The 26,617-nt window shown below is 36.1% G+C and overlaps 1 protein-coding gene across 2 annotated transcripts in view; it reads left to right on the top strand.

The window, feature by feature from the left end:
- GRB14 (growth factor receptor bound protein 14) overlaps positions 1–26,617 on the top strand; it is a 122,742-nt gene that overhangs the window by 40,874 nt on the left and 55,251 nt on the right. The window contains exon 1 of one of the 2 annotated variants that reach the window (XM_079133297.1): positions 15,662–15,862. The exons of the other annotated variant lie outside the window; for it this stretch is intronic. Within the exon in view, the coding sequence (XP_078989423.1) occupies positions 15,800–15,862 (63 nt within the window). The 5' untranslated portion in view covers positions 15,662–15,799. Of the gene's footprint in view, positions 1–15,661; positions 15,863–26,617 lie in introns of those variants that run through there. 2 annotated transcript variants of the gene reach the window in all.

Raw genomic sequence — 26,617 nt, 5'->3', positions numbered from 1 at the left:
AAATTGTAGGGACTTACTGCCAGTCGTCTGTCTATTAAATATACAAATATGTTCATTTCTTTCAGGAAATGAATGTCTTTTCAAGTTTAGATTAATTATTTATCCCCTTGTACATAGAAAAAATTCTTAAAGATCATCTCATATAAAAACCCATGTTTTAGATAAGGAAGTCCTGAGAGTATAGGACCTGGGATCAAATTCAGTCTTCCCAAGTTAATACTAATAATATTAACAACATCAGTAATATGATACTAGCAGTTGGTTAAAGAGAGAGGTGAGTGAGAGAGAGAGAGAGAAGAAAGGTATTTTAACTGAAGGGTAATTTTAGTGTTTTTTGTTTTGTTTTTAAATTGTGAGGCTTGCATATGTTTAAATACCAATGTGAGGAATCTTACTGGGAAAAGGTTAAATATTCAGAAGAGAGAAGACATCCTAAAGTGAAGCTTCCAAGAACTAGGAAGGAAAAGGAGATATATCGTTTTCTACTGCTACTGTAACAAATTACAATAAATTTAGTAGTCCAAAACCACACTTTTTTTTTTTTAATCTTTGTTTTGAAGGCCAGAAATGTTGCATCAGTTCACTTGGCTAAAAACGAGGGATTAGCAGGGCTTCCTCATTCATTCTGGCAGCTTTGGGTACTTGGTAGAGTGAGGGAGATGCATTCCTTTTCTCTTTCCCATATCTCTTCCAGCATCAGGAGGCTGCCTTTATTCCTTGGCTCTTGGTTCTAAATCACTCTGAGCTCTGCTTCCGTATCTACCTCTTTCCTTCTCTCTGTGTCCAGTGGTACGTTGCCTTCTCTGACTCTTATCTTCCTCTCTGCCCCACCTCCTTTTAAGGATCCTTGTAATTACCTTGGGACTACTTGGAAAATTTGAGATAATCTTCCCTTATCAAAATCCTTAACTTATTATACCTGCAGAGATCCCAGGGAAGATAACATATTCACAGCTTCCAGGAATCAGGGTAAAGACATTAGGGTGGGGGTGTTACTCAGCCTGCTACAAGGACCAAGCACAATTGGAGGGATAATCCTTGTGTTAAACAGTTTTGTTGTTGTTGTTGCTGTGACCAAAAGACCTGACAAGATCCAGCTTAGAGGAGGAAAGGTTTCTTTTGGCTTAAGGTTTCAGAGATTTAGTCCATGGTGATCCATTGCTGTGGGTCCAAGATAAGTTAGATCATCATGGCAAAAGGGCATGATGGTAGAAGAAAGCAGCTTTGAACCTGGCAACCAGAAAGCAGAGAAAGCTTCATTCACAGGGAAAAATATAAACCCCAAAGGCACACCTCCACTGACTAACTTCCTCCATCCACACCGTACGATCAGACAGTTACCACCCAGTAATCCATTCAGATGATCAGTCTATCAAGTGGATTAATTCACTGATTAGGTTACAACTCTCATATTTTAATCATTTCTCCTCAGAACATTTCTGCATCATCTCACACATGAACTGTTGGAGGATACTTCATATCCAAATCATAACAGTCATAGAAAGAAGGAGGGAAATCTTTCTAACTTAACTGGGAAGAAGAAAGGTGGGAGACATGCAAAATAAGATGGCACTATGTCTGGTAATGCAAAGAAAATGTTTTTACTATTTCCTCTTTAAAATAGAGTTTGCTTCAGTTTCTTGATGAAATAGGCACAAGTAGGAGATTCACAGGAGAAAGAGCACACCTTTATCTAGCCAATGGAAGAGCCGCCGTGTGCCAAGAACCCAGTGGTTACAGGGTACAAAGATCTCCAACACAAGGCCATAGTTAACCTTTCTATTACTGGAAGTTTTCAAGGCATGTCAAATGGCCATTTGACAGTTTAGAGAGTATGCAATTTAGAAAACAACTGTATACACAATTACATGAGAGGACCTTATAAACAATTCTCTTATTTGTCAATTGTACAGGTGTTGCTTCTTTTGTAAATAGAAACATTTTTTTAAAAAAATGAGTACCATAGAGTACTTTAAATGCCAGTACCATAGGTAATTGTTCGGAAGCAAAGACTACAGTGAGAATTCCTAAGAGGTCATTGTTGATCATTTAGCAGTCAGAGCTCATGGAACTCTACTTTTATTAAGCACTTAACCTTTTAACTTGCATAATCTTTAAACTTTTGAAACTTCAATTTTTCCATGAATAATAAATGACATAAAAATTATAAAAATGAAAATAGATACATTAAAATATATATATATCATGATCTTATCTTTTCTCAATCTCACTTTTTTCCCTAGGGATCAAGATTGTTAAAAACTTGGTATGGATTCTACTAGCTGTTTTTCTATGAACTTACCTACACTTTTGTGTATATATAAAAATATACAGTGTTTTGATTTTGCACAAATGATGTAATAATAACTATTCCTAATAATACATTTGATGCTCTTTTCTGTTAGTCTATCCTTAGATCCCTGAATTATCACCTAATATCCCACAGTCGGAGTATTGTACATTTTATTGACATGTGCCTTTTTTAATATATTTGTTGTTGCTAAATTTTTCTTTTGTAAACAATGATATGGAGAACATTATTTCAGATACTTTTCTAAATATGATTGTTAGTGGGTTGAGAAGAGAATCAGATAAAGAGTGGTAACATGAAAGGGCAGGGCTTCTCAAGATACAATACAGTTGCTGCCAAATTTCCTTCCATAGTGTCTGTTGTAAACTTTTTATCAGTTTTGAAGAATACCATTGGCAGTTGGCACTTGGACTAGCTTTTAACATTATCAGTCATTTAACTTTAGTGCTATCTAGTAAAGATGCCTTATAATTTACATGCTTTTATCTTGTTACTAGTAAAATTATCTTTTCAAGTGCATGTGTTCAGTGATGTATTGCGCGTGTGTGCGCTTGTGTGTGTGTGAGAGAGAGAGAGAAAGAGAGAGAGAGAGAGAGAGAGATTTTGTTTATTGTCCATCCATTTTCCTTTTGGGTTAATTTTTTTTTGCACATTCCTAGGAATGTGTATATATTCTGATTATTAGTTCTTTTATGATCTGCTTTGCATTTGAATTTTATGTTTGGGGTTTTTAATATTGTATACATTAAAATATTTATGAGTTAAGTTTTTGATTTTTCAAATGTTTTTTAGATCTTAGATAAAGTGGGTAAGGATTTTCCCACTTCAAAATTATCAAAGAATCTTGAGTTGTTTCTTCTAACATGTTTATGAATTAGTTAATTTTTAGAAATTTCATTATAGTTTTCAAATATTGGAGGCTGTTTTAAGTGTTTAGTGATAGGTGAAAAGTCTACAGCTTTTGCTTACTCAAATGGATACAGTCAGACTTTCTGAAACGTTTTATCGTTTTTCCATTAATTTTCAGTACCAACTGTTGAGCTTCTGTGTACACACACACACACACACACACACAAACACACACACACACACACACATATACACTTCCCCCTCATCAACTTCCCCCTCACCACCACCACACAAGTCTGTCAGTAACTTTATCTTATTTTTTAAATATTTTAAATATTTTGATTGATCTCACAAATTTATATTTACCATGTGCATCATGTTTTAAACTATATATTTAAGACATAATGACTAAATCTAGCTAGCTAATTGGCAATGTATTCTTTCATGTAACTATCATTTTTACTTAGAACACTTTATATCCATTCTATTAGCATTTATCAAGGATGCCGTGTACTAATTAGCTCTCACAATGTTGTAAGTAGAACTCTTGCCTTTTTATACCTATGAAATTACAATTTTGTAGACTTTGACCAACATTGCATCTACACCCAACCAGCACAGCCCTGGTAACCATCAGTTTACTCTCTCCATCTCTGAGGTCACCATTTTCAGATTTTTCCTATGAATGAGATAAAGTAGTCAGTGATGCTTTGTCTGCCTTATAGCACTTAATATAAACTCCTGTGTGTTCATCCATGTTGGTTTAAAAGACAAGCTCTTCTGTTTTCTTTCCATCAACAAGAACTCATTTAGAGAGGATGTGAGGTGAAGTAGAAGAGTATGTATTCATTTTGTAATTGTGTAAATGGGTGCACTTTTCATTAAAAACAGGAGAAAAGGCAAATGTGAAAGCAATTCTTATTGGGTTACATTCTTTTGTTTTTCTAAAGTTTAATGGATATGCTAATTGCTGATTGCTTTTTGTTGGTGCATACTGATATACAGAGCAGTGGATTTTACTGTGTTATGTTATACTTGCATGTGACATAATTGATCATTTTCACTCACCAGTACCACCCTATCCTTCCCCTTCCTCGGCCCCCTTCCTCTCCCCTAATGATCTCCCTTCTACATTCATTCTGTCCTCCACCCACCCACCCACACAGATTCCACATATAAACAGGATACTTGTCTTTCTGAGTCTGGCTTATTTCACTTGATCTGATTATCTACAGTTCCATTCTTTTTCCTACAAATGACATAATTTTGTTTTTCTTTATGACTGAATATTACTCCTTGTGTAAATACAGCACATTTTCTTTATCTATTCATGTGTGATGCCTAGGATGATTACGTAACTTGGATATTGTGCATTATGCCATGACTTAACATGGATATGCTAGTATCTTTATAGTACTCTGACTTAAATTTTTGCAGCTAAATACTGAGTGGTTTAGTGGGATCATACAGTAAGTAGTTCAAGTTTTAGTTTTTTTTTGGGAACCTCTGTACTCATTTCTGTAGTGATTGTACTAATATGCATTACCCTGCATTCTCTCCAGCATTAATTCTTTGTATTCTTGATGATTGCCATTCTGACTGGGGTGAGATGGAAATTCAATATAGTTTTGATTTGCATTTCCCTAATGATTAGATTATGGATAGTTTTCATATAATTGATGGTCATTTGTACTTTTTATTTTTTCTTTACTGTTTTATACCTTTGTTTTATTTTATTAATTAATTTATTTTTATGTGGTGCTGAGGTTTGAACCAAGTGCCTCGCACATGCTAGGCAAGCACTCTACCACTGAGCCACAACCCCAGCCCTGTACTTTTTATTTTTTAAAATTGTTTTAGTAGTGCATTATAGTTATGCATAATATTGGGGTTCATTTTGACATAATCATGTGTGTGTATGAAATATTATTTGCTCCATTTGAGTCCCTAGTACTTCCTCTTTTCCTCCCTTTCTCCCTCCCGTTGTTCTTCCTCTACTCTACTGGTCTATTTATTGATTGTTTTCTTAATTGGTACTTTATAGATATTCATAAAGGTAAAATTCACTGTGGTATAGTCATGTATGTACATGGCATGATTTGGTCATTTTTATTCTGTGGTTCCTCCTTTATCCTGTCCCTCCCCTCTCCCACTTAAAGCAATTAATTGAATGACTACAGTCTCACTATATATTAAGCACATCAGGTAGGGAAATGCTTTTCTTATTGACCTTACTTATCTAACTTTCTTGGTTATAATTGAACATTTTCTTTGCTTTGAAATAGTTTGGTATTGAAATTATCCGTTTCTTAAGGCTATGTGAAATTTCTTTGTAAATGAAACTGTTTGGACTGTGCTACTTTTGAGGGAAGTATATCTTTGTCAATTTTCTCTGTATTTCTTCTATGGTAATTGGTGTCTTTGAATTTTCTGCTTTCTGGAATTGATGTGTATAAATTATATTGTCATGGAGATATCCATTTCATCAGGTTTTATTTGCATAAAGTTGGGGGTAGTAGTTTCTTATGATTCTTTTAGCTTCATTTCTTTGGTTATTTCTCATTTTGCATATTGGCACTTTCTCCCTTTCTAGGCCTCAGAGTTGTTGCAATACTTATCTGTTTTATTCTTTTCCCTAAAAAGGAAGTCTGAGATTTATTAGTTTTATTATTGTGCTTTTTTTCCTAAGTTTTAATTTTTATTTCTACCCATATTAATTTCTTCCTCTTGTTTTCTTTAAGTTTAATATAATGATATTCTCTTAATTTTAGAAATAAATGGATTTATTTTCATTGTTTAATAGATATGTATTTAAGGTTTTTAAAAATTATAGTTTTAGAATCATTTTAGCCATATAAAATATGATACATAGTATTTGCATTATACTGTTTATTACATGAATATTTTATAATTTCTGTTTTCATGAACAAAACAGTTATTCAGGTCTTAAAATTTTCAGATTTAAGTTAGGAGCTTCCTAACTCCAGATTTTCTCAGTAAGTTTTCTTTAATTGCTTTGTATTTAGAAACTGTAGTAGCCTGCAATACTTTCGCTACTAGAATTTACTGAGATTTTATCTTTCACCTCAAATGAGACCAAGGTTTTTTCCCCTTCCTTAAACTGATTTCTTAAAAAAGAAGGTATGTTATGATTTCACCTTATGGTTCAGTACATATCAATTAAATCCATTTTATTATGTTAGCCTATTTATGTTTTTAATATTTTTTATCTACCTTTTTATCCCCTTGTGATTCATGCTTTGAGAGGGTTGGATAATAGTCGATCAATAATGTGTTACCATTTGAATCTCTTTACTCTGGAATTTGCCTTACAAATTCTCTGGAATTTGCCTTACAAATGCGTTTTCTTCTTTGCTTGTTTACTTCTTTTTGTCCTGAGTTCAATATTGCATGATCTAGAATATGCCAGCCTGTCGCTGGCTCTTTGCGGTTCCAAAATCCATGGATATCTGTCACTGCCTGCAGCAGCAACTTGCACGGGTCTTATGGGTGGTGGAGTGGAAACTGAGGCACTTCTATCTTTCTCTTTAGTGCACTGCTTTCTTGCTTATTTATAGAGGAGAGAGGAAATGAGGTTTACTTGCTTTGAGAGGAGAGAGAGAGAGACTTTGCTTAAGAGAGACCTTGAGAGAAGGACAGACTTTGCTTAGAGCCCAGAGGAAGATAGTTGCTATGCCTTAAAGTCCTGCATCCTGTGAACTAAGGGTACGTCCACCCAAGGTGCCCTAGTGATGCGTCTCAGTTCTCTGTTCCGCAATCTGCCTTCCGCCGCTGCCCCTACTCGCTGCTGTGTTCTTTCTTCTGGCTTTTCTGCTAATGGCTGCTGTTGCGTATGTCCCTACTAGCTACTGCCGCGTGTTTTTCCCTCTGGCTGCTGCTGCGCGTGTGTCTTTCTTCTTCTGCTTTTCTGTTAATGGCTGCTGTCTCTCTGTCTCGCTCTGCCTACACTTATATCACCTCCAGGACGCGGAGAGCAGGGCCACACCTCTTACGCAAAGATTAGGCCAGACGCTCTGAGCAGGCAATTAGTGCTGGAGAACACATGCGCATACATTGTGTGCGTGGACAAGAAAATCACCTGAGTGTGCTTATGTCAATTAACCTCCTCGCTGCCGATGTGATCAGGCGCCATCCCGGCGCCGCCAACATGGCACAGCCCCCAACAATTCCCCCTTCTTTATATACAATGAAAAGAAAGCTAAATCAGCTTATGAGGGGCTATGGGTCCAACCAATTCCAGTTTAGGAATTGCCCGAGTGATGCAATCACTATCAGCAAAAAGATCTGTTACTCCCCAAACTCTACAAGGGCTGTGACAACTGCTTCCATTTTGTGAGCCATGAGTTGAAGAGTTCTGTGCCTTGTTTCTTAAATGATTTGGTAACATCTTGCCCTCAACATCAGTAACTAATTTGCACTCATTAACCCAATGTTTTCCCTTTCTGCACTTTGGGCAGAGGCCTGGGGCACAAGATGTAACAGATTTTACTATAGTTATCTCTTGGCTTTTCTTTTGTTAGGGCATTGTCTCTTTGCTGCTGTATATATGTGCATATACCCCAGGATCATACTGATTTTGAGTATCTATTGAAGCATATTAGCCTTCTACTAGCATTCCAACATTTCCACCAGGAAACCTTGCTACTACATTTCTGCAAGCAGTTTCAATAGCTATTTCTTGCCACTGAGCTCCCCAGCCAGACATCGTCCTCCAGATAACACTGTTCTGCATAGCTTTTTCCCATCAGTTGTAACTGCCTCTTAAGTTCTTTGTATTAGATTCAGCTCTCTCCTACCTTTTTCCCTTGTTCTTAAGTTTTCACTACCACTTAGTTATTCCTTTTTGGGGTTCTTTGTATTAGGTTTAGCTTTCTCCTACACCAGCCTCCCTCTCTTCCTCCCTTCCTCTCTTCTTCCTTTCTTCTTCCCTTCTTCCTTCATCTCTTCTTTATCCCATGTCTTTTTTGCCTATCCTTTTGTTTTCAAATTTCAAGAATCAGGTGATTATAGGGGTTTCTCATTCCCTTAGAATAGAATGGAATCTTCTTTGTGATGCAACTGAAAGTGTGTTTCTTTTTAGTGGTTGAGTTTGGCTCTAACATTCTGAACAAAAGAAGTTTGGTATTAGTACTTTATTTTATATCCCATTCTCCAACTCATAGATTTTCCAACATTTCACAAGGCATTCCACTTTCTTAGTTCTGTATTCGCTTTCTTTTTATTAGAATAGTCTCTATTTCCATTATAACTGTGGGGACTGTTTTAAGTGTAACTGTAGGAAAACAATCTCCTTATTGCTTTACAGATCATGCATTTTTCCTCACTGATGATCAATAATAAAACTAATATTTTCCACTTCATTTCCCCTTTTCTGCCAGCTAACATATTAGCATTATAAAACAAGTTGTTTAAAATTTTCCTGTGATTTATCAGATTTAAATATCTTTGGTCTTAGTTACCAAGGGAGTCATCTTATATGGTGTATCCTGCAGACCATGTTTTGCTCCTTCAGCTTTCCTGTTTTTTAGTAAGTTTTATCATTTCCATGTTGTTATAGCTTGAATTACCTACATTTTTTTATAGCAACATAATTACACACACTTGATTGGAATTTAGTACCATAATTAGTTTCAGTTTTTATTCCAGTCTTTCCACTCATTGCTAGTGTTTATTTCAGCCATCTCTGGGATGACTGAAGTTTATCTTTTAGTAATTTACTAAAGAAGATACCATGAGAACAAGATTTTATACTTGTATAATTTTGAACATTGTCTGTTGCCTTTACAGTTAGTGAGTTTGGCTGGGTTTTAAAATATCATTTGTATTTTCTTCCTCCCAGGATTTCATGATCATTCCTTCATCCAGTGGAGTAACTGAAAGGTGGTGGTGTCCACTGAATCCTGTTGTTGAGTGTTACTTTAGACAAATGCAAAACAGACTGATTTCCCTTCTGCCCCATATGTTACTAGAACTCTTTTGTGCCTTGCTGTTCAAAGAGTTCTAGTAACTTTAATAGGACGTCTTACTTTGACAGTTCCTCTGGGGAACTGTGGTGACCTTTCAGCTGGTCTTCTGCTGCAAAAGTTTTCTTTTGTTTTATCCTATATATTTCTTCTTTTCCAATGTTTTGGTTTTCTTCTATGATTCCAGTGACATGCACTTAGATCTTCTTTACTTGTTTTTAGATTTCTCAGTTATATCTAATGGATCTTAAATTTGAAGCATTTTTTCTTTTTGCTTTAGCTTCTGTCTTATTTCTTGAATATATGCACCTTAGTTGGGATTTCCCTATAGAATTCAGTGTACGGTGAATGAATTTTTTGCTCTCTGATTGCTGATGTTTCATTTTGTCTTTTATTTAGCAATCCAGGACTACTATTTTAGCCTTTCAGAGTGTCCTTTTTGGAGGTCCTGGGTTCCCTTGTCCTCTGCATTCCTATTATTCTCTTCCTTTAAGGCACCCTGTGATTGTTTTTAGAGAGGGGTTCAAGGGGACAGGAGAGGGTAGGGGGTATTCCTGCCCCCACCTCTCTGTCTTCCTCCTCCTTGTACGGGTCTCTGTCATGGCCTGCCTCCCATGGAGGTTCTCTGGACCTGTCTTCACCATCATTTTTCACAGGTACAGGTTCCGGCTGTTATTCCACTTTTTTTTTTTTTTTTTTTTTATCAATCTAATCCCCATAACTTTCTAGGTTCTATAAATTCTTTTAATTTATGGTCTACTCAGAGTATCTTTTTTATCCCAGTCCAAAAGTAAAGTAAAAGATGAGTTATCTTCTCTTTTACCAACGAAATGATTTCTTCTCCTCCTCCTATTCCTTCCTTTTTTCTTCATGCTATTTTAAGTTTTGGTTAGGGGGACATGAGGAAGGCAGGCACTTGTTTTGCTTGTTCTTTAGATCTAGTTTCTCTAAAATTTCAGACAATTTTTCTGAAGAATAGCCTTTAAGTAAATGAAATTTGAAGATTGAGAAGGCAAGATGTTTATATTTTTCTGGCTTTTGTGTTTATTAATTACATTTTGTTTTGCAAGCTCACGATACTGGGATAACAAACCAATGACTTTTGTATATATTTGACCACTTGATCCTGCTACTTCCCCCTCCCTAACATTTTTGAAAGTTTGTCTTCCTGATCTGGTAATTTCCATTTCTTTTAGACCCTTCTCTGTGTTGCTGATCATTCTCGTTTCTATTCGGCATTCCTAGAAACAGCATGAATATCTTCTGCACTGAAATAAAATTCATCCCTTATCAAGTATCTCTACCCTCCAGGGCAAGGTCAAACTCTTCAGCATGAGGGAGAGTGACCTTGCACATCTTACCCCTTTCTCCATGTTTTGCCAGACTCTTTTTTTGTACATAGCTCTGTTTGTTTTCTTTGTTTCTAATTGCCTTCATTCCTGAAACCTTTGTCCATTTGGAACACATATCTGATATCAATGGCAAAGTTAAGTTCTTTCTTTTTTTAGGGTTAGTTATAGAACTTAACATATTGTCATAAGTATTTTTTAAGTATGCACTTGTCCTAGACAGTATCTACCATGCCTAGTACTCCTTGAAAGGCAGGCAAACAACTTCCAGTGTAGAACAGGTAGGCACATTTTAAAACAATTGAATGATATTGAATATATTGGTGATATCTATCTATTGAATATATTGGTGATATCTGTCATTACTGTGACTTAAAAATTATTCAGTAATTTCTCAGAAAGAAGATTAGATGTTAAATTTTTGAGATGTTCTAGACATTCCTGATGAAAGAAATACCATTAGGGTGAAGGGGAAAATGGAATAGCAGTGGATAACATCGTCATGTGAAGACCTACTTCGTGCTGCGTCCTCAGGGAAGTAAAGTGTCTTAATAGAGTGACAGGAACTGGCAGAAACTACAGATTCTGAGTTTATATCTAATGATTTAGACTATACGTTAATTGCCACGACAATCTAAGTTTTTTTCTGAAACTGGTGACCTCAGGACATGTGATTTAGCGTTCATAGTAGTGACCACTCAATGAACTATGTCAGGTAGCAAAATAATATTCAAATCTTCCTGTAAAGAAGACCATGTACTTTTGTTCAGAATAAATCATAAGACTAATAGTCATTAAGATGAGAAAGAAGGCTTGTCCGCTGTGTAACCGGAGTGACTAGTCTTTCCACATTGATTGTACATGAGCATAATGCCTACTGTGTACAGAAGGTCTTCTGCTAGGTGTTCTGGGAGAAGCAGAGGAAACAGGAGCCTGGGTTCCACCCTGAAGGATCATGTTCTTCTAGAGCAGAAAAACCAGGACCTCTCAAAGCACAATATGGTAGTAAGTAGAGGTCAAAACATGAGAAACATAAAAGTTTCAGTTCCCCAAAAAGTACAAAACAGGGCATGATATAATTTAGATGAAAGGATGACTTCTTGATGGAGTGAATTTTGATATGGGTGTTGGTTGGAGATGATGAATCTGGTAGCTTCCTCAGATGGGTAACATAACACACTGCGCAGGGATAGATGAAAAGACAGAGCAAGTTGTGTTTTGTCTAAGACAGCAATTGGTTTGCTAATAAAATATTTGTAAGACTTGGTAAAAAGCATTCTTCTGCCTTATAACTTTTGTTTTAATATATAAAAGCCATTAAATAGAGAGTTTGATGGGTATAGAAGTTAGACATGTCCCCTACTCTCAATGAACCACATTCAAAATGACATAAAGGACCCACACAAGAGATAGCCACTGAAGTTCAAGTATGATGTATGATAAGGAGTAAAACAATAGTTGAGAAAGAACAGAGATGATTTGAATGTTAAATGATACCTACTCTGCAGGCTTGTTCAAATACAATGAAATCGCATCTGTGTAGTGCCTAGCTCTTCGGGGTCAGTGGACATCAGTTTGTTGTCTTTCCCTCCCTCTAGACACCTTTTAGTTCTCAGATTGCTGTGGAAAGGAGAGAGCCTTGAAGTATGCATGAAAAACGAAACTTTCAGAGGAGTTGTGACTTGACTTGAGCCATGAAAGATTTGTGGGGATCATTACAAACAGATAGGGATACAGGATGTGTTTGGGGGAACTGTAGGAAGCTTGCTTTGAACTTAGGTGGGTGAAGCAAGTTGAAAGGTGGGCTTGGAATCAGAGACTGGCTGTGAATGTTCCTCATCTGTGGAGATCTGACCTAGAACCCTACTTTGGCTAATTGTTTACTACCACTATGTCAGATACTGTGGTAAACAGGAGTTAGGAGTTGAGTAACTGAATTTCTCCTAACAAATAGCAAGGGTGCTTTGTACATATTAAGGCCCTCAATACATACTAGTTTAGCAGGTTAATGAAACAATTGCATAAGGCTGGATGAAGATGGCATTTTATGCCAGAGTTGTATCTACTTATGTGGACAATATGAGGCTGCATATTGTGCAGGGGTAGATTGGAGTGTCTTGGAGAGAGGGGACTGTCACCCTGGCTTATTGGCTTATAGACTTCATGGACATAGGCAACATCTTTTGCAGTATGTGCTGAGCTCTGACACCATTTCTTAGCCGTCTGCTCTTCTGGTCTTAGTTTCATCATTTATTAAATTGTCAGTGCCTACCTCATAACTGTGAGGATTAAATGAAAAATAACTCAGTGCCTGGCACATATTAGATACTCACATACATGTTAATAATAATCAAAATAATGGTTATTTTTGTTTTTCTAAATTGAAATGTCAATATGCATTTGAGTGACAAAATTTATTCTCATCCTATCAAAATATTGAACAAAATTCAAAATAATGAACAGTGCTATTGTACATACTTGGTAATTGACTCCATTGTATTAAACCCTTATTATGTCAAAACTTCATTTTTGGAGCAAAAAGACCTGTTTCTAAAAGACTTTTAATCTATCTCTGTACTAAGAGTTTGAACATTTTTTTAGCACCTGCTTAGTCTCTTATACTAGCTTGATTTCCTTGATCTTTAAAAAAGTGTTGACCATAAGTTTTTTATCCTTTTTTTGGAGCTGAGGAAATTAAGGCTCAGGTGACAAGGCTAGTGAGTGACAAAGTTATTTATAATTAATAATGATTAAAAGGATAGGCTGAGGTTTAATTTTGAATTGGGGTCAAAAATAACTTGGAAGTAAGATAAAGCACACGTCAGTCAGTATGAGCACCTGAAAAGGATTACTGAAAAATGAGACTGCACTGGTTTTAACCATGTGGCTATGCCCTTAGTCTTGCAGTGTGCAGAATAGCAAACTGTACATGTCAGTTTCATCTTTCAAAGAGTTACCTTTCTGGTAACATAGAGTTACAAAACACCAAATGTTCTTTGTGGTTTTCTCTGAAGATTTAGAAGCACCAGTTTTCAGTGGCTGCAGAGAGGACCTCTCACTCTTCAGAATTTAGTTGTCTGTCATCAGATGTTTTTAAAGCCCTTAGAGAGCAGGTACATTGCACCGTAATGAATACGGGACCTGGGTGCTGTTTTGATATGAAGGATTCATTTTAGCGTTTAGCAGGTCCTAGAGTACAACATACAACAGCATTTCCAACTTCTCAGTCACCCAGACTTTAAACCTTGGAGTCAGCTTTAAGACCTTCACTCTGTATACACATCAAGTTCTGCACATTCTTTCTCCCTAATCTACTTTTTCAAAGAAAATATAATTTTTTTTTCTTGAAGACTGCCTGGATCTTACCCTAATGTGTAGTTGTGTCTTCCTTGTGCACCCCTGGTAGTTGGCATTTGATCACTATCAATCTTTCAGCCTGAAAGAATGTGAATTTTTAATTTAACACTAATATTTTACCATGACAAAACAGCCATATTTCATTCAACAGTACGATCTTACCATCTAACATAGGATGTGGCACTGAGTGGGTTTTTTGCTTAATGATTTAATGAAATGAATGATTTGTTTAGGGTGGAACCCCAATAAGATTTTGAGACCAGGGAAACCTTTCGTAATATTCAATCCTAAACTGAGAAAGAAAAGAGAACAGAAAAAGTCAGACATTATGGTGGTAATTATGTAGTTACTGTGAGCTTCATTACTATTGACTGACAGTTAGACCACAGTCTTTTACTTCACAAGTGGTAAACTCCTTCCTTGTATGAGTAGATATTGTTGGTAATTTTCTTTTAAAAGGTCATGATAACCCTAATGGGATAAGGATCACTTTAATACCCCTGAAGTAGATCTTCTGTGACTGTTCATATTAAGCACACCCCACAGAACCAGCATACTGAGGAAGAAATTGAAATTCTAAGTAGGGAACCAGGAGTTGACCTGTCTCTTTCCTCTGAGAAATGTGAGCTCACCATGCATATAAAACACACTGAAGCGTAAAACAGTAAAGTCAGCCCTGTGTAGTGCAGTATGGGTAACAAAATGGAAAGTTTGTGTCTGGGTTGCCCAGAATCTTCCTTTTCTCTTGTTACTACAACAATCACGCTATTCTCTAGAACTTGCAGGGAGTACCTATCCTGCTGAAGCCTGGGACCGTTCATGGGGTCAGGCTTGAGAAGCACTGAGTAGTTTCAGTAAAACTTGTCAAGGTGTCTATCCAGAAGGGATGTTACAATAGTAAAAACTCAGCTTAGTTTTAACATGCATTATTTTTTTATTTATTTTTTGGTCATTTCTCAGTATTTTTTTTATTTAGACTTTATTGAAAATTTTCTTGCAGTGATCAACATTTTTACTTGTGAACTTCCTCTACCCCCCCATACTAGAATAAAAATTTTAGTGTAAGAAAAAATACAAAATGGTTATTAAAGGTTTAAGATACCATTGAACAGTGGCTTTTTTTTTTTTAACACTGGCTATTTTTAAGTGCTTTTAATAGAATGAAATTACACAGATCTCTGCTTTTTAAAAACACATGCTTAAAAAAACACATGCTTAAGATTTATTGTACTTTAATGACCCCTTTATATCAAATTAAATTGATCTTTATTATTTAGTTTATTAAGATAATATTGAGTAGGCAATATTTAATAGTGTGTGACTTTCAGGATGCTGAAGTGTCCATAATATAAAAATTTTAGCTACCTAAGACATGAAATGTATCAATATTTATTAAAAATGTTATAACATCTAAATTAATACTTTGTACCAGTTCTAACTTCAGGATTATTTATTGTACCTCATACAGTGTTCCAGTTGATCCATTCATCAATTTTGTGAATAGCATAACTAAATTTATCTCACATATTTATATACTTTAAATAGACCAATGTAAACAATTTCTTATCTGCCATATGTTGAAATGCTTTAGTGAAAACATAACTGCCTAGTCAACAAAGATGGCATTGAATTGCACTGTTTTGGAAAAAAAGTTAAGTGAGCTAGATGCCTGTTAATCTGGTTCTTTAAATATCATAAACAAAAGTATCAGAATGTGTTTCCAAGGACAAAGGCAGAGTTTTCCCGGCTTTGATTGGTTGCTGCCCTGTCCCGTCCCGCAGCCATCCTTAATTGGCTTTGGGTAGATTGGAATCACATAAGCCGGGTGACATTTATTAGTTCCCTGGTTGTTTCTTTGCACTGAGCCTTGAGATTCCCAAGGAATAACCGTTAAAGATTTCTTTCGTTTTGTCCATGACCTGCAAGAGGGGCTCCTAGGAAGAGCAGGCATGAGTTTGAGTGCAAGAAGAGTCACTCTGCCTGCAATAACGCCAATCGTTCTGCAGAAAAGGGTACGTGGACTTCTCACTTTTTTCTTTATTTTTTCTTGCTTTTTTTTTTTTTTTTTTTTTCCTGTTACTTTGTTAACTAATATGTTAGACACTTAGGTATTCTTAAGATAGACTGTGATTCATTGAGACTATTGGTAATTAAAGAACATGCTATTGGAATTCAGCTAAAGGGAAAAAATGTTGTGTCAGAGCATCGCTATAGTAAAAACTACCTTTATGTGAAAACCTAGGTCTCAATTTAAGGTTGTTGTGATTTAGAGACTGTACTGAAACTTTTCTTTCTCTTCTACTGTAACTTCAGGCCTTTTAATCTTTAATTAAATAGGAAATCTGCTGCTATTACTTCTTATATTTGTTTACTAAGGAACAGTTTCTTTGTTCTCATATAATTCATAATGCATCCATCTTCATTGTTCAATGGATTATACTTGTTTTAGTGTTTAAACATGTGGTACCAGATTGTTACCAAGTTTCTACCCATTTCTGTTTGCTTAAGAAAAACTTTCCATTAAATTCTCCTCTGAAAGGGCTTTTCGTTAATTATTAATGCAGTTGATTCCATGTATGAAAATATTAGTTTTTGTAAAGACCACTTTCGTGTATTACTTGCAGTATTGCATTTTATAAGGTGAAATACACACCACATAATGTAGCCATATTAAACTGCTTTTGTAAATACACAAAATAAGGTGGATTGCACTAAACTCCAGAAAGAATTAAATCTGCTGCATTGAAAAGGAAAGTACTAGAAAAGGAAAGCACATTTTTGGCAGTATGCTTTCTGAATGGTTTTGGTGACACTACAAACTGTAATGTTTGTTTCTCTGTACTTGACTTTTAACAGTTAACTGTTAACTATTAAGCCCTTTCCATTAAGTCAAAGGTCATGTTTTAATTTCTTTGAGACATGAGAGATCAAACATTTAAGGTGTTTTATTTTTCAAGTGTCTCTTTTTTATTGCTTTTAATTTTTAGGTTTTCAATTTATTTTCTTATCCAGTTGACTAGTTACTTAACAGGGACATTTTATTTCACAATGAAAAAGCTATCTGGTAATTTTTGCAACATGTACTCTCTGTCTTTCTTGATGTCTTTCACTTGTCTTAAGTAAATGTAGTTGGAAATATTTTGCTTTGAGGTCCACTGATTTTGTTGAGTTGGATTTAACAGTGCATTAGTAATGACAGTACAGGCCATCTGACTGGGGATGTAAAAAGGTATGTTAGCATGTATCAGATCTGTGTTTCTATGTTAGAGTTTTTCTTTATCCAGTTAGTTTTTGAAATTTAGATTGAGCAAGAGATTGTTATCATGTGGTTTGTTTTTGATGATACATTGGTATGAGGGAAAACATACCTTCTGGACTTGCCATTTACCAGCTGTGTGACCTTGGACAAATTACTTAAACTCTCAGATTCTTCACATTCTAACTTGTGCAGAAATAACTGAGGAGTTTTCAGTGAACGATCTCTTCAGTAATATTTGTGTCTATAATTCTGTGAATCAGATAATACATTTTCTATTTTCATGGTCATAAAAAAACTTAAATAATTTCTTGTGTTTTTTTTTTTTTTTTTTTTTTTTAATGCCATCGTTTTCAGGGACTTTGAGCAGTTATTTTCAGGGTTGAGCAGTTAGCCTAGGAGAAATTGGTATGAGTAAACACTGGCTGGGAAAGAGCTTCTGGTTCAGATTGGTAAGGAGAAAAACAAGATTACTTTGGAAAGCTGTAATTATCATTTATATTAGCTCTGAACTACCAGTGGACACATCGTTATGATTTCTCTTGTTTTCTTAATAATAAATTTCTTGTCAGATTTCCATTAGAATAATTACATAAGTCAGAATTCCCTAAGCTCACCTCCAAGTTGTTCCTCTTTGGTGAGTATACCATGAAATATTTTTATTATTTAGCACATTATTGTTTGCTTAAAGTACTTATGCTGCTTCTTTCTCTTGACATTTTAACCCTCAAATGACCCATTTGTCTATTCATTTTTTTCTGAATATCTTAATAGCTTTTTATTTTAGGAATTGCATATTTTTCTGACTAAACTCTTTTTATGACTACAATTTTTTTTTTCTTTCATGATAGGAAATTTTTCCACAATTATAATTAACTTGTCATTTTCTGTATGTACCATAATTTAAAATGATCTTACAAATGCTAGCCTTTCTCAGAGTATTTGGGTGCTATGTATTTTCTTCCCAGAGAGGCAAATGCTTTTCTCAAAGATTTGGCATAAAGATCACTCATCCTGAATGAGTGACTCTTGCAAGGTAATTTGCCAATTGCAGTCTTAATCATTTAAAAGACCAAAAGCATTTGAAAATGCTCAATAGCAGTAGGGAGCAATTTTCTTATCAGCTGGTATCTGATCAAAATGATTGTAAGATTATTTTGGGAGTGATCAGGAAGGTGAATTTTAAACATTGTATTTAACATGGTTTGGGTCTTCTTTGTGGAAGACCAAGTTTGATCTTTGAGGAACAGAGTATTTTGGAAGTCTCTGTTAAGTAAATTGGAAATAATTTTTATCTTCATCTAATTCTATTAGGATCTGATTTCTTGGATTCCAGTGAATAGTGAATCAGAGTTTTAGTGAAGAAGGTTCCATCATATCCCTCACCAAAACACTCTGAATGAATCTGTTACTCCACAGCATTTTTTGAGATGACTGCTAGGTTCTAGCTTTTCCTTTTCTTTCTTCTTTTTTTTAAGGAGAAGACTAAATCTCTTGGGTGTTGAGTGACTTATGCAAGGTCACCAAGAAGGTCAATGGCATAGCTAGAAATAGAATCTAGGTCTTGTGACTTCCAGTGTGTTTCTCTTAGATACATGTTACCTCCTGAAATTAATATGTTAATGAATTGCCTTATGGTGTGAATAATTACCAACTTCAAGTCTGGAATTTGCTTAAGCAAATCCTTTCATCTTCCTCTGCACGTCCACCAACTCCCATATGCTCTAGTGTAGAAAACATTTTATGTAGAAAGCAATGGTGTGTAACTGTGTGTGTGTGTGTGTGTGTGTGTGTGTGTGTGTGTGTTTGAGAGAGAGAGAGAGAGAGAGAGGTGGGGTGGTTGTGGGTGAGCAAAATAGATCTGGGAAGACAATTTATACCTGGAACTCCAGATTGGCACATATCTTCAAGAAAACATTTTAAGGTCCCAGAGTTAACAACAAAAGATTCAAACACTGCAAAGTTTAAATTAAATACATTTTAAAATTCATATTCTTTTGTAGAACAAGTTCAGAAGGCCAGATATCCATATCTTGATTCTGTGGGTAGCCAAGTTCCATGCCTCTATTATATTAACATTGTTTTGAAAATTATTTACAAGCATATTTAAGTTCTTTATCCACACTACATTTACACAAGATGGTCATAAGCACACAAGATCCTTAAGTATCTTCAGAAATCTAAGAGAAAAAAGTCAAATTTTTTATAATAGATATTTTCTTAATATTTAAGTCCTTTTGAAAATCATATAATGCAGTGCCATTTATGAGATCTAATTCCCCATTCATACAAGGAAAATAGTTTATAACTATTTTCTTCAAATGATCAGAGTCAATGCTATAATTTTTCAAAAATCATTTTGATGAGGAAAGAATACAGATCATCATATCACTCTTCTGCCCAGAAAATTTTAAGTAGGCACAAAAATCAGTTCAAACCTGCTTAGTGCACATTGTGGGGCCCAAATGCCCCTCGACCTGCCCAGCCTTATGTGGAGCCTCCACTTCACAGCTTTCCACTTGGCACTTCAAAACATTTAGCATTTGTGTCTCTAATTCTGATCCCAGGGCTGTACTCTGTGACCTACAGCTACTTCAGGCTCCTGTTTGCTTTTCCAAATGCTGTTATTAAACTGCAATTATCTAAGTCCATCTCAGGCTCTGATCTCATCCTAAAGTTTTCTAAGAGTCCTTTCACATTTGTCTTCACAGTGTTTTAATTCAGAGTCAATGGACATGTCTTTGTTACTCATTTGCCAATTTAGCAACTACCTCCCTTGGGCACCAATTGTTAATATTACCTTTTATAATATTTGAATCTTATTTACCATCTCTGGGTGTGTATGTTATGCTCCTTGGCTTTTCACATTTGACTTTCAGTATTCTCTGTGTATCTTGTTTAATTTTGTATGCTTTGCAATATTTGTTTTTCAAAACTTTTTTTTTTTCACAATTACATTTTACTATTTTTAAGGGAACAGAGCTCTAAATAAAGTGCTGTCAGTTATAGGCAGAATTTAATTTCACTTAACCAGAAAAGTAAAAGGACAGTAGATTAAACAAGGAAGAGATTTTTCTTTCACTTTACAAGAAGGATCAGGCCAAAGCTAATATAGCCGTTTCATAGTGTCCTTAGGCAACCAGGTTCCTTCTTGCTTTCTATTGTTTCTTTCCTAGTTTAGGTCCTTTTACCTTTTATAGTTAAATAGATGTATATCTCCCATCATCCTGTACACAGTCTTTGCATAAAGAATGGGAAGGAGTAAGGGTAGACTGGCTAGTTGTATTCCATGTTAATGTGATTCTATGGAATAACCAGGAGCTTCTGCTTACATCTGGGATGTGTCACACCGGGAACTCTGGCATGAAGGGAAGTCAGGAGATGTAGGCCTGAGTCCAGGACACAGCTGTCCTCAGCAGAATCAAGATTTAATAGGAAGGAAAAGGGAAGGGAGGCTGTTGTAGGCAGCTAGCCATCCCCACTACAAGTGTCTTGGACCTCTCATCTCATGGATTTTAAAATCGTGATACCCAGTATAGAATATGATTATGCTTTTGAACAAATACCCTCCATTACTTGTATGGGAACAATAGGTGTGGTCAGGGGGAAGAGCAGATTTCCTGGGTGGAGGAGGTAATTGAAGTCCACAGGTTGAGTTTAGATGGTGTGCTTGCTTAGTAGGTGGTGGTGAAGGTTACTGAGCGTCATTACTGCTCTTCCTCCAGGGTTCTCATTCTTTCCTTGATTTCTTTCCTTCCCTGGGGTAGCTTAGTTGAGAATTTTCCCAGGAAGACTGCCGTTTCTGTTATTGTTCTTCACAAAATGTTTCCTTTCCTGAGAAGTGAGTTTTAGGAAGGAGGCCTTAGCGGGGATTGTGTCGTTGTGAGTTAGAAAGCCTCAGTTTGAGCTCAGATCTGTCACAAATCTGTGCTGTGACTTTGAGTGTGCTCTTTTAAACCTTTCTAAGAATCAGTTTCTCCATCTTTAGAATAATCATGCATCCTCACAGAACGCTTGAAGGGATGAAAGATGAATATGGAATTGTACTTGAGAAGCCCCCAAAGTGTGAATTCCTTCTTTCCTTCCACCTATGTAGTGGCATGTTTTTCTTATTTTGTAAACAGCTTATAGAACTCCCTATCACTAAGAATTTAAATTTCCATGCCCTATCCTGCAAAAGTTGATATCCAAAAGTTTTCTTGTAGCAAATGAATACAACAAAAAGTGGTCGTCTTTCATTTAATGCCACCACAGAGAGAAAGAAAGTGTAGTTTTCAAATGCTCATTCCCACTGCTTCCTTTCTTTAACTTGAGACTCTAATTTGAATTTTTGAAATTCAGTCTAATTAATATATGCCGAGGAGTATTTATTTTTTAAATCAGTATGAGAGGTGGCTAGATTATTCCGCCTTCCAATATCCTGGGAAGTATTAGGGACTTCTAGATTATATATTTGGAGGAGAGAAAAATGTGCCTGGCGTGAAGACTTGGTTCTGCAGACAAGAGGTGATATTAAAAGGTGAGCTTTTTAACAGTGGGGGCTGTATCATTTTTGATCATTGATAGACCCAAGTGTCTAGCACTGAGAAGGCACAGAATTGATATTTATAGGTCCAGCATCCCTAATCTGAAAATCCCAACTCCAAATGCTCCCAAATTCGAAACATTTTGAGAACCAACATGATACCACAAGTGGAAAATCCACACCTGACCTTATATCGTGGGTCACAATCAAGACACAGGTGCATTAAAAATATTATACAAAATTACCTTCAGGCTATGTGTTTGTGTGTGTGTGAATCACAGATGAATTTTGTGTTTAGACTTGAGTCCCATCCCCAAGATATTTCCTAATGTATACACACATTCTCCAAATTAAAAAGAAATCCTAATTCTGTATCATTTCGGTACTCTAGCATTTTGGACAAGGTATACTCAACTTGTTATAACCATTAGTTAAATAAAAACAGTTTTTGTGAAAACATGATTGGGCTCTTGAGATACCGACCTGCTATTGGCATATCCTTCTCAACATCTGTTTCTCTGTTGCTTTTTCTTCATTTTTTCCCTGAGTTTTATCCTTGGGGTAAAAACCCGCCCACTCAGGTCTTTCCATCACCTTTATCCAGCTCTAGCTTGCTGCTGTGGGCAATTTGGTCCACTTACTGTGCTCCACATAGACCAATAAAAATGACAACAGCTACAGTCTGTGCAGGACTGATTGTACATTCTCTTTCATCCTCATAAGCTCCATACAAGGTTTGTGGCCAAACCCGCTTTGGATGAGGAAAATTGGCTTGGAGAAGTTGAGTGTCTTCCCCTCAAGCTTCCGTTAGTAAGTGGCAGAGGCAGAACTGGGATCCAGGTCTCTGGCTCACTAGCACAGGAGTCACCTGGCAGAGCTGTGGTAGTCACAGATGCCCCCCTCCGCAGTGTGCCTGTCATGCCTCCTTCTCTACCTGTGCCCTACTTGTGGGACCACCCTCCCCTCTCCTGCAGTCTGCCTTTTGCCTTCCTATTTACTTTTCCTTACCATGCCCTCAATCTTGCCTCAAAGACATTGTGACTCAACCGATATATCAGTGTCTTAGAACAAAATGTATCTATAAGTGGTCTCTTGGAACTTACTCATAACTGCCTTATTTTGTTTTCAAAAATTTATCATAATTATCCCTAATATTGAATTTTATCAGTTTTCCAGTGTTTTTTTCCCACTTTGCACTATGAGGAATCTAAGACTCCCAGCTGATAATAAACCTGTGGTCTAGGATCGGATCACAGAGTAGATTCCAGAGGCTCCCCGCCACCATGGGCACCTAGACTGTACTCCATGAAAACAGGCACTGGGTCTCATATTGTTTTGTAAACTAAAATGCCCATGCTTGGCAATGAAGGCAGATTAAAAATAGCTGAACAGTCTCAGACTCTTGCTTGGGGCAGTCTGTGGGGCTGGCTCTTCTGGCCATGTCCCAGCACCCTAAGCCAAATCTTAAAAATAAGAATCTCTTTTTGGCAGAAGAAAGAAGCAAGACTTTTGGTAATTTCAGAAACTAAACTCCCCCAAAAGATAAAGATTTCTACCCCGCTACAATAGTAAAAATGCTTACTCTTAACACAGTTCCAAAAGAGAATTCAAAAATTGTTTTGGTGAAAACTGCATTGTCAGAAAGTGATTATTGCCTCCTCATTATTTGGATATGATATAGTCTCCTGCACATTTTTTCATACATATTCAACTGTATTTGAGAAAATATTAGGAATATTATTTTTTATTTTCTAAAATAAAATCAGCTAATGTAGTTCTTTCAAGATTTGAAAAAAAATTAGACATCACCATTCTAAATCCCAGGAGAACCTTGAGTTTGAGTCTTGGAAATGATTCCTGGTGAGGACACACACACACACAGAAACATAAATGTGTGTGAATCTTAAACATAAACTACATTATATACATGTTATACATATCAAAAATACTTATAAAAGTTTAAGGTGTGGAAATCATTTATCTTAACAAGTCAACAAGCTAAGAATTTTAAAAAATATATTTCAACTTTGTTATAAGCTTGTAATTATATAAAACAGGAACTCCATAGGGTTAACAATTTTATGATTGAAATGTTCAAAACATTATATTCATTCTTTATTTGCACCAACTGAGAATAAAACCTCCCTCTGCTGGTTGTTTCAGTATTTGCAATTTTCTGGCAAGATGCTGAAAAAAAGTGAAAAAACAAAGAAAAACCGCTTTTATTTTTAAGCATACCCAAAATTAAGTACTTAGGGACATACATGCATATTTATATTCTAGTGCTTAGTTATCTAATACTTTTACCCAAGATGCTGTGTGGAAGCAGCAACTTAAAGCAGCATAAATGTTACTGAGCAGAGTAGAAAGAGCATAGCGTCAGGTCAGAGTATTGAGGCCAGGTTCCCTAGGGGCTATGCAGAGACCAGCTGGAGGTCCCTGGGCAAAGTGGACCCTCTCCAGCCTCAGCTTCTTTATTTATAAAATGAGAAGATTTCAGTGGATGTTCTGCAAGAAGCCTTCTAACCATTCAGGTTTTATGATTCTGAAAATATTGTTTCCCTTTCTTTTATAGGACTATACTCTATACATGTTTTGAAGTGATATAAAATAAATATTTAGAAAAATAAAGACTAAAATTACAAAATGTGCCTATTGCTATCACAACATGGTAGTGTTTTCTACTGTGATAAACTTAGCAAGTAATACCCTCAAGTGTCGCAGAGACTGAACTTATTTAGCATGTTTGATTGGATACAACCTTAAATTACAACAAACATCTTTATTTTACAGTCTTCTGATTGAAGTGTAACATATGGTTGATAGCAAGTTATATCCAAATTTCAGAGAGGTTAAATGTGAAAAAAATAGATCTTTAAAAAAATCAATTAAAAAAATAGTTCTGGAAAGCGCCACCATTGATGCCAGACAGCTCAATAATTGCAATCATCTGATGTGTCTTGGACAATTATAAATAGTACTTTTCCCTCTTCATGTTTTCCCCTTCTCTTGGCTAAACACTTTTCCCTCCGCCCTTCCAACTTGTTCTTTTTCAGTTTTTGAACCCGTTTTTAACTTTCTCTTAGATGTATCTTATGGTTATTCTGGGAATAAATGATTGCTTAAAAGTTGAAATGAGACACTGGAATAACATTGCATCCAACATAAGCAAGACCATTGGTTTTTTGCTTTGAATAAGCATTAGCACTTGTAAGGTTTTTTTTTTTTTTCATTTCAAAGATGAATTAGTCAGCACTGGCATCTCAGCAGGAATTGCCTAAGTTTTAAAAACACTGATGCTTCAGAGAGCACTCCTTGATGAAGTCACCAGGAACATTAGTGCTGGATTTGTAATTTGACCTCTTTGTTCATATTAAATCTAGATGCTTAAAAATAGTGTGTGTGTGTGTGTTTGTGTGTGTGTGTGTGTGTGTGTGTGTGTTAGCACAGGATAATTTTTAACTTAGTTTTTAATATTTGCTTTTTTTTATAATGAAATTGGATCCATTTCTTTTGAACTTTAAAAAAACATTTTTGGTTGTAGATGGACACAATACCTTTATTTTATTTACTTATTTTCATGTGGTGCTGAGGATTGAACCCAGTGCCTAGCATATGCTAGGCAAGTGCTCTGCCACTGAGCCACAACCCCAATTCCCCCTTTTTTGTTGTTGTTGATAATAGAACAAACTGAACGGGCTTCCAATTACTCTGTAAAACTGAACACCCATTTGACTTATGGTCTCTCTACCTCTTTCAGGGGACAATTCCAAGGAAGCAGCCCTCACCAGGGATCCCACCTGAGATAAGGAGATCAGAAAAGGCAAAGAGTACAGCAGAAAGAGGAAATTGAGTGGAGGGGCTTTAAGGAGCTATTCTGAGTAATTCCCATGACACCTCTGTAATACCTTTGGCCTAGTATTTATTTGCATGTTCCTGTGTTTCAATAGGAAAAATACAAGGCATGCCTGGATAAGGAGCTATTCTGAGCCTCTACTTGCTTGCAGGCTTTCTTTCTTGGTTGGAAGCCTAGATGTGCCATGATTCTGCAGTGTCACTGACCCAAGCTGTCTGGTGTGGCAATACTAAATCCCTTTCCATGCCAAGTTTAGGGAATTTCCAGCAGTGAGGTTATACTGGAATCTTTAGCCTGATGCTGGATGGCAAACTAATAGTACACGATAAAACTCCGTCATTGCATTTAGAATTAATATCCAGAACTCCTGGAAACTCTCCACAGAGAGAGTTCCAGTTCTGAACCAGTTCATCTCTTTATCCAGGCATGCCTTGTAGTTTTCCTTTTGAAACATAGTAACATGCAAATGAATGCTAGGCCGAAGTTTTTACAGAGGTGTCATGGGAATTATCCATCTGGTGACTTTAAGAATAAGAGGTTCAAGGAAAAACAGAAAGAACCCTGATTAGTGGGAGCTAAATGGACTTGCCTAACTAAACTCTGAGCTGTCTGCCTCTGCTTTCAAAAGTGAGGAGAGATGAAAACAATTCAATCTGGTTAACTCAGGGTAGGGTAGACTTTCTATTGCTTATAGCCAAGCCCTTTCCTAAATGATTAACATAAGATTATTTATCCTTATTCTCTTTCCACTTTGTAATCATATTCATGTAAAACTGTTATTTTAAAATTTAATTCTACATTGCCAACTGTTTTTAAAATGTATCCTGTAATTTTCTCATCTTAACAATGATCCCCTCCTGTGGCAGCCCCCTCACCAGTTTGTGCTGATGGAAACCAGTGTGCCCAATTCTGGGTGAAGGCCCCTTCCACAGGGCTGCTGACCCTGCACCTCCTCACCTGTTCTTGGTAACACAGTCCTCCCCACATCAGCAAGGTGGGCTGTTAACTCTTCCTGACACAATTGTTTTTCCCTTCTTCCTTGATATCTTTGCTCTTTATATTTGCCATGCTCAGATGTTTTCCTGCCTTCTTTTTTAATTGTTATAGGATCCAAGACTTAATAGAGGTCA

This window comes from Sciurus vulgaris, assembly GCF_902686455.1.
Source record: "Sciurus vulgaris genome assembly, chromosome: 3".
NCBI lineage: Eukaryota > Metazoa > Chordata > Mammalia > Rodentia > Sciuridae > Sciurus > Sciurus vulgaris.
Note: the sequence above shows the minus strand (reverse complement) of the source record. Positions and strands in the feature narration are given on the sequence as shown.